The 9266-nt window shown below is 35.4% G+C and overlaps 3 protein-coding genes across 3 annotated transcripts; all 3 read left to right on the forward strand.

Annotated features, from left to right (window-relative positions):
- Positions 1 to 279: 279 nt before the first annotated feature.
- On the forward strand, positions 280 to 953 carry LOC111399216 (dirigent protein 5-like). The gene has a single exon (XM_023026481.1). It carries the CDS (start codon positions 373 to 375, stop codon positions 919 to 921), a length of 549 nt encoding a protein of 182 aa, XP_022882249.1. The 5' UTR covers positions 280 to 372; the 3' UTR covers positions 922 to 953.
- A 6205-nt stretch (positions 954 to 7158) lies between these two features.
- Positions 7159 to 7569, forward strand: LOC111398195. The gene has a single exon (XM_023025130.1). It carries the CDS (start codon positions 7159 to 7161, stop codon positions 7567 to 7569), a length of 411 nt encoding a protein of 136 aa, XP_022880898.1.
- Positions 7570 to 8289: 720 nt separating this feature from the next.
- Positions 8290 to 9026, forward strand: LOC111398574 (disease resistance response protein 206-like). The gene has a single exon (XM_023025539.1). It carries the CDS (start codon positions 8345 to 8347, stop codon positions 8903 to 8905), a length of 561 nt encoding a protein of 186 aa, XP_022881307.1. The 5' UTR covers positions 8290 to 8344; the 3' UTR covers positions 8906 to 9026.
- Positions 9027 to 9266: the final 240 nt, after the last annotated feature.

Here is a 9266-nt window from a genome sequence, read left to right on the forward strand (position 1 = left end):
AAATCAGTTAGTTAACGGATTTGAACACTGATTTCAATCATTGTTTTCACTGCAGAATTTCTAGAATATGACCAGCAAGAAGGACAAAGACGCCTTGTCTGTAATTGCTAAACTTGAGTTTCCCTTACAATGATCTTCGATATGTTTATGTTAAAGAACATCACATAGGACGAGATCACCCAAAAAGTATCTCGACTGAGAGTGTATGAGAGCAAGTAGGACGATACAATTAACTTCTTTCTCGTTTTTAATGCTGTCTATTACCGTCAAATTCACCTTCTCGATTTTGACATAATGTACGGTTTTTAGCATGGAAACTTTCTATATATTCCTCCCAAGTTGAACCTGCAGACCTACACCGTAGCCATAGCCATGATACAGTTTGTGAAGAAATCTTGTTACATTCTTCTCTTTATCCTCACAATCTCTTGTGTTTCTATCCTTTCCAAGACACTAAAACCAGATGAACCGTGCAAGCGAATCATTCTCTATTACCATGACATCCTATTCAATGGCACAGATCTTGCAAATGCAACTTCTGCAAAAGTTACAAATGACACTCAACTTGGTTCCCATTTTGGTATGATGGTCATTTTCGACGATCCTATGACGGAAGACGGTCATCTTCTTTCACCGCCGGTAGCACGAGCTCAAGGCTTCTATTTCTATGACAAGAAGGACACTTTCAATGCCTGGTTTGCTTACACTTTGACATTCAACTCTTCTGAGTATAAAGGGACTTTGAACATCATGGGTGCAGACCCTCTGCCGGAGAAAACTCGGGACCTTTCGGTAGTCGGAGGTACCGGCGATTTCTTCATGGCCAGAGGGATTGCAACATTTAGAACAGACGATTTCCAGGGTGATTTCTATTTTAGACTCCAGATGGATATTAAGTTGTATGAATGCTATAAGACTTAGGTACAAGTTAGATATATATGGTTTTAATTTTGCATAGCAGTATGGCATGCAAGTCTTAGTTATTATCAGCATTAATAATGGAATGTTTTGACTTTTGAGTGTCTATTTTCTCATATTATACTGTGATCATTCACTTCGAATAAGTAAGAAATTTCAAACTTAGCCAGATTTTCATCTAGAACGTTGTACCTCTCAATCTTTAGAGTTAAATGGACCAATACATTCCGAGTTTATAGTATTCGATCTAATTGAACAACCTATATTTTTACGGGTCACTTTCACTTATTTTAGGTTCTAATAATATTTTGAGTGTATTTTCTCGTATAAGTATACCATGTTCTTCAATAATCCAGTAAGAGAAGCAACTGAGCAAGGACATATTTGCCTAAATGGATATTAGTTTGGCCAATGTTTGGCCCTATCGATACATTTGGAAAGTTTGGTAACAAGGAGTTTTTAAGCCCCCGTTTGGCCCCATTAAAATTCATTAATTCTCATTATTTGCCAAGTTTTCAAACAAAAGCGGCCTCATGTGTCAAGTTGTTCAGGACGTACGTGTACCATGAAAGGGAAATGTTTTCATTAATAATGGAGGGTACACTTCACTTTATATACTTAAATGACATTAATACCCTCCCAACCACTAATCAATGAAAATGTGGATATGGGTGATTGAATGAGGGGCAATTTTGTCTTTTGACATATATGTTGGAGAATGTTTCTGTCCAACTACCTTAACGGTCTATTTGACTGAAATAAACTGCTGCCAATGGATGAGAAAAGTGGCAGACATGAGCCCCACTTATGTCAAAAAAGTTGGAAGGGACCCAAACGGACGCTAAGTCTCCATAAGTATGGTTCATATCTTTGCTTTGCAATGAAACTAACCCTTTATGGGGTATGTCACTATTGGAATATTCCTCACAAGACAACCTTGTTCAAACGTTCAACTTTCTAATTGAGAGTTCTTTGACTATATAACTAATAAGACCAGTTTCTTTCACAACTAAGCAACTTCTCATTCTACTCCCAATAGAACGAGCATCAAGATCATGGGAGATCTCAATTATAATGGACTATCCGATTCTAAAATATTGTTAGATGATGAAATCATCAGAGGCTATTTTAGACAATGACCACGAGTTTGCCATAATCCAACCAGCGAGGGGCATGATGACATATAGTTACCTTTCGGAAGTCACACCCAACCCTCTCTTAAGTTATGCTTTATTTAGTATTTATATTAACAAAACACGCCACAAGTGATAGATAGTGTGCGTGTGTGTGTATATATATATATATAAAACTAAGCTTGTCAAGAAATCTTGTTGCATTCTTTTATTTCTCCCAATATTATTTTGTGTTTCTAGTTGTGCTTTATTACCACGACACATTGACACCCTGTTCAATGGCACAGATCTTGCTAATGCAACATCTGCCAAAATCACGAATAGTACTTAATTTGGTTTCAACTTTGGCATGGTGGTCATTTTTGACAATGACAAGAGAATGTTTGGTATTTTTTTAAAACTTATAAATTGGTCAAATATCTTTTTTATCCATACATTCAATACAACATCTTGACTAATTAAGGAAGCTCGATTTTCGAGTCAATACATTCGTGATCACAAAAGTTTAGGACTCGGTTTAAATCCACACCACAAGGCTACTCCAAACTTTATGCTCAACCTTATACTCCACTGAGGTTGCCCAAGAAATGTGTATCCCACAAAGAGCAAGGAATCCCACAAAGAGAAATGAAGGTGGCTGCTCACAAAGAGGAGAAGAAGAAGTTAGGTGACTCAGTTGCTTTCTTTCCACGCTTGCCTCACAAAAATGAAAGCGGAACACGTATAAACACAAAGATTATGGCGCACAACAAATGGGCCAAACATTTATGTAAATGGCTTTAAGCTTTTAATGGGTTATCACTCAGTGAATGGGCCATGAGCAACCATTCTTGAAATTTTCCTTCAAATGGCCCACTTAGTTTTTGAGTCGAGCTATTAAACATTAAAACATTATTTAAAGGTTTTTTATTTATTTTTTTGGTAAAAAACCATTTTTTTATGTGTAAATTTTTTTTCCACGTAGTAGCTCGATTTGAAATTTTATAGCTCAATCTTAGATCCAATTCTAAATTTGTCCCTGATTCGGTGATACGGCGATTCGCGCCACAGCTCTCATAAATGATAAACCTATTTGTGCTTGTCCTGCCTTAACTGACTGAAGTGATCTATTCATTTATTTTATTTTATTTTATTTTTGTGGGCTATTTGTGGTAACAGAGATTTATAGGCATCAAGTTCATGGACACCAACTGTTTCCTCACGAAGTATCAGTTCGGCTTTGGAAACGGAGCATTGGTAAAGAACAACCTTTCTAGTAATTCAAAGGTTTCATTTGAGATTCGTATAGTAATAGAATTAACTAAAATCAATAAATATAACTACAATTCTTCATAACGACGTCAAAAACTCATTCGATTGTAGTAAAAATGGGCCTAGAGAGTTCAGATTATCATTTCCATGAGGACCATATGACCGATAATTGACTCGAATTAATCCTATTATTAACTTGAACTACAAAAATTTAACACAAAATTGTTTGCTATTCTACTTTCTAGAGTAGACTAAACTATGATTAACTAACTAGTTGACAATGTTGATTTTGAGATTAAAATAATGAAAAAACTACTAGAATTCACGATTTCTTCTTAACTCTCCCCTTTTATTTATTATAAAAAGCTATGAAAAACTTAATATGTGTATTTGGTCGAACTTCTCACATTTACATGAAAATCTCTCTTGAGTAAATTTAATTCTACATAATTAGTAAACTCAATGTATCGTTATGTGAAATTTCAAAAGAATAAATACATCATCTACCAAGAAATTCATTTAACGACCTCAATTCTTTACAAGTAATTCACATCCGACTCACTACCGAACACAAATCAATCTAATCATTGATCATATAATTAGTTGCAATCATTATAATAACAATTGATAAAACATACCATAATTTTATATTTTTGACTTGTTCCAATTTTCTTCTGACAACACGGCTTTATTCTTGTTAAAATTAGTCCATTCTAAAATTGGGCTGGTTGAACAAGTTTGGTCCTACTATGTAGATCACATTTTTTTATTTTATTTTATTTTTTTATTTTTTTTTTTAAGTCATGAGCATCATTTTAAGTTATGAAAAATGTTGTTGTTTCTACTAACACAGGGAAAAAAGTATATTACCGTTATTTTAATTTTAAATTACTGAAATATTCGATTTTTAAAAAATTAAAATATTTTTTTGACTCAAAAAATAAAAGTAATATTAAACGTGGTGTGCAAAAATTAAAAAACGATAAGTATATTAGAGAAAATCCAATAATGAAGGATGAAAACTAAAGTCTACTTGGAAATCGCCCCCACGACAAACAACGTATGGGACCATAATTTGACATTATCCTTATTTTTCCTTGGTTCCCATTTTAAATAATTTCTGCTTAATGGGTTTATCCCAAAATTTTATATAATAGGAATATTCTTTTAATTTTTAGAGCCAAATGGATACAAACTGAGTTCTTTAACTTGTGTTAGGTATACAGAATGGAATTATGTGCATCCATTTGTTTGTGTGTGGTAGTCAAAAAAACCAGCGGCATTTGTTTGCACTTTTTCCACAAAAAAAATTTGAAGGGAACTCCATGGTTGACTTCAAGACTGACTGCACCTACCTCCATCTACCCAAAGTGATGTAAACTTTTAGAACTTCGAAATGTTAGCCTAATCTTAAAAGTAACTAAACTTTACTTTTTAAGTAAATTTTTATTTTCACTTATGTTACGCCTCATATGTAAGGCTCCAAATATCTTACATGGCAAGTAAATATGGGTTACGAGGTAGTTTTGACCGAACCCATTGGCCCCATTAGATTATTAGACCTCATTGGGAAGAACAGAACTATGGGGGAGGCGAGGATACTGTTGAAGTTGTCCCATATCGGCTGTAGATAGAGTTAGTATTCAGTTTATAAGTATGAGGAAAAGCCTCACCTCTTGAGCTAGTTTTTGGGGTGAGAGAGGCTCAATACCATCCAACATTGATATCAGAGTCTGATTTATAAATAAGTCTTCAACCCAACAATCACCGAAATATAGGCTTGTGTGAGGGGGAGACTGGTTTGGTTTCCCGCAGGCCTCATTGTGTAAGGAGAGACGTGTTTGGTCTCTCGCAGGGCCCGATGTGTAGGGGAAGACGTGTTTGGTCTTCCACAAAACCCAATGTGTGAGGGGGAGATTGTTGAGGTTGCTCCACATTAGTTGTGGATGTCGTTGGTATTCAATTTATAAGTGTGAGAGAAAGCCTCACCTCTTGAACTAGCTTTTAGGGTGAGAGATGCTTAATACCACGCTAGCTTTTGGGGTAAGAGATGCTCAATACCACCCAATAGCCACGAAAGGAGTTTGGCACGAGATCTGCTAAGCAATCTTTGATATGTAATTGATGCGACAAATCACTTTTACCGCCATCATTTTCAACAAATCAAATCAAGTCTAAAGTCGCAAGCTAGATATTATGGATAATAAAATGGTATTAGTATTTAATGTTTATAATTGATTGAAGTCTTCGACAAGAGGCACCAACCACACGGATGAGGTCACGTGTCTCTTCATCCAAGTACTCTTATTTACCTTCTTTTACGATAAACGCTTATATTTAGTGTCATTTCAAGGTAATACAAGTTTAGATTCTTAGTTTAGAACTTCATCGCATCTCTCTCTCTCCCCAGAATGAATCTCCTTACATTGGATGCATGCATCTAAGGCTCTTTCATACTTTTATATTTATTCCCCAAACTAATTTGACCGTTGGAGTACGCGTGGCCAACTCTAACCCCACTGGAGGAAGCTGCGTGTGGTTAACTATTTGTCCAAATATACAAGAAGTACGTTTGCGTGGATGTGGGAGGCCTTGAAATTTGTTGGCCACATTGAATGTACAAAATTCGAGGTCAATTACATAATTTAACTTTTCCTTAGTGATAAATAAATAGGTTAATTATTTTGATGATAATTTGAAAATAATTTTGATGTGACCAACATACTTTCTTTCCAAATGCAAATAATTAATTGCGTGACCCTACAGAAATTGAGACGTAAATAAACAAAAATTATTGTACGCTAAAAATTTAAGGGAGCTTGGCACGAATTTAAACAAAAAAAATAATAATAATAAAAAATACAACTACCAATGAAATATAAGAAAAAATAACTAAAAAAATAAGAAAATTTTGATCATTGGGATATATAATTATCTATTTAAGGATTGAGTTTAATTGTGTTATGTATAAAATGGATTTATATTTTTAATTTCGATGTGTTCAATTTTAATTGGGTTGGATAAAATTTAAATGAATTTATTTTCAGATTTATTTATTTTTTAAAACGATTTGCAAAGATTGAAATATAAACAAACTATTTTGAAGCAGTTTGATTGAGTGTGGACCTTGATGATTTTCCTCATAGCAGTCACGTGGTTGATGACCTAGCGCCTCTTCAAAAGAGGCGTAGCAAACGTATTAATCATCATGTCTACTTTTATTATTCAGTGCCTGAGAGGAATGTCCCAACAAGCTTGACAAAGAAAGACAATTCGCGAAGGATTATTATTTTCAAATTTATCAAGAATTAATGAGAGATTAACTAAAATTTGTATTATAATTACAATACCCAAGTGGTTTATTTTTGAATTTAAGCGATGTGTATACACATATGCACATGACAAATATGGCTAATCTAATATATTTTTGGGAAAATTGCAATCGAGGTACCAAATCTTTCGTTTATTAGCTGACTTTATCCAAACTTTCATTTTGTGCCAGCGAAGGTCCCAAACCTTTCATAAATATACAGCCGAAATCCAGATGGATAGAAACCGTCCATTTGACCGTTAGTTGACCAATAAAATTGAATTTTGACTGAATTAAAAAGGGTAAAATGATATATTTAGAATTAACATTATTTTTCTATAGTATTAACAATTAAATTAAACTAAAAAAGAAAAAAGAAAATAGTCAATCTTCATCTTCTTCCCTGACTGCACCCCCACCTCACCCCAACCATAATCTGAAGCCATCGACTACCCAACCTCGGCTGCCCATCTCCGCCCAAATCCGTCGACCCCCATCAATTCCACCACCTCGGAAGACTAGACAATATTTCTATAATCTAAGACTATGGAAGACCCGAATAGACCTGTCACAGGCTATCCCGCCTCGGCCCATAATTCCTATCCCAACGGTTACGCCGTCAACACCAATCCAACTCTGTCCAGCACGGGTTACCCTTACGCAGCCCCTCCTCCAACCACCGACTACTACAGTTACCAGAATAACCCTTACAACAAGCAGAATTACAACCAGGACCCATATTCCACCCGTTGTGCCACTTGTCTCCACCGCATCTTCGCCTTTGGTATTGGGCTTATTATTATATTGGGTATCATCACTTTTATTGTCTGGCTTGTCCTCCGACCCCAGCTCCCCGAGTTCCGAGTTGACTCGTTTTCCCTTTCTAATTTCATCGTCGGGAATGAATATGAGACCTTAAGCTCTGGTTTAGGGAAAAAGATGGGGTGGGTGGGTTGAGGTGGGATGGTTGAAGAAGACAACCCTTTTTTTTAATTTCTTTTCTTAATTTTTGATTTTTTGATATTTTTTTCAATTTATTTAATATGGTAATTATCAAGTTACTATTTTACCCTTTCTAATTCAGTCAAAATTGGTTAAAATTCAATTTTATTGGTCAACTAACGGTCAAATGGATGGTTTCCATCCATCTGGACTTCGACTACATATTTATGAAAGGTTTGGGACCTTTGCTGGCACAAAATGAAGGTTTGGGCAAAGTCTGCTAATAAACGAAAGGTTTGGTACCTCAGCTGCAATTTTCCCTATATTTTTTGAGTCAATAGAAATTAAAAGGTCAAAGATGATAATAGAGCCTCAAAAGAGATGTATGAAAAGGGGCATGTTTGATTCCCATTATTTATCAAAAATGTATTTTATAATAGTGATTTGATGGAAAATGTGTGGTTAAAAAATAAGAAAATATTTTGAATTTACGTGTAATATTATTTTATTAAAGAATGTGTGGTTAAAAATAAGAGAGAAAAAAATACATTTTGAAAATAATGAAAAACTAACGGGCTAGATTAATCTCTCAATAATTCTTGATCGATTGGGATAGAAGAAAAGTAATCAATGTTAAAAGATGGTCCACTTTATATATGAATTTTTAACATAAAGCTACAATCATTCACCAACCCTACCCACGCCAAGATCTGACCCTATATAATGAGACTAAACACTTGAGCAACGTAAATCAACACTTGTCTCCTCCCCCACTTGTGTTTAACCAATTATGGTCTCTAAAACACAAATTGTAGCTCTTTTCCTTTGCTTCCTCACCTCCACCTCCTCCGTCACCTACGGCCAAAAGCGCCGCCCTCGCCGGCCTTGCAACCATTTGGTGTTCTATTTTCACGACATACTTTTCAAAGGGGATAATTACAACAATGCGACTGCTGCCATAGTCGGGTCCCCGGCATGGGGCAACAAGACTGCCATGGCACAACCATACAATTTTGGTGACCTAGTTGTGTTCGACGATCCCATTACCTTAGACAACAATTTGCACTCACCCCCAGTTGGTCGGGCACAAGGGACGTATTTGTACGATCAGAGAATTATATACGGTGCATGGCTCGGATTCTCCTTCTTGTTCAATTCTACTAAGCATGTTGGATCCTTGAACTTTGCTGGGGCTGATCCATTGATGAACAAGACTAGGGAAATATCTGTCATTGGTGGAACTGGTGACTTTTTCATGGCTAGAGGGATTGCCACTTTGATGACTGATGCTTTTGAAGGGGATGTGTATTTCAGGCTTCGCGTCGATATTAGTTTGTACGAATGTTGGTGAGCAATATAGTTGTCTATGATAAGCATATTTCACTCGACAATCTTAATAATAAGCATGGTATCTTTGTTCGAGAAAAACTTAAAATTAGCTTTTTCGAAAAAAAATTATTATAGTTTGTGCATTTTGGTGCTTCAAGAAATCAAGAATTGTCATGTTGGGCTCAATTTTTTTACCAAAAAAATTGATTTTTTGACCGTTATTTCACTATTTTAGCCGTCATATTTGATTTCTTTTCTCACAAGTGGATCCCAGTTTTCTCCTAGCGATCAAAAAATCAATTCTCAAAATCACTCCCAAACAGGCGCATATATATTGCTTAAGCCACGTGAGAATCAATATATGTATACCTAAAGTCACAATT

This window comes from Olea europaea, chromosome 8, assembly GCF_002742605.1.
Source record: "Olea europaea var. sylvestris chromosome 8, O_europaea_v1, whole genome shotgun sequence".
Classification (NCBI taxonomy): domain Eukaryota; kingdom Viridiplantae; phylum Streptophyta; class Magnoliopsida; order Lamiales; family Oleaceae; genus Olea; species Olea europaea.

Excerpts from the sequence above, each read along its gene's own strand:
- LOC111398574 (XM_023025539.1), top strand. The coding sequence starts at position 8,345 with ATGGTCTCTAAAACACAAATTGTAGCTCTTTTCCTTTGCTTCCTCACC.
- LOC111398195 (XM_023025130.1), top strand. The coding sequence starts at position 7,159 with ATGGAAGACCCGAATAGACCTGTCACAGGCTATCCCGCCTCGGCCCAT.
- LOC111399216 (XM_023026481.1), top strand. The coding sequence starts at position 373 with ATGATACAGTTTGTGAAGAAATCTTGTTACATTCTTCTCTTTATCCTC.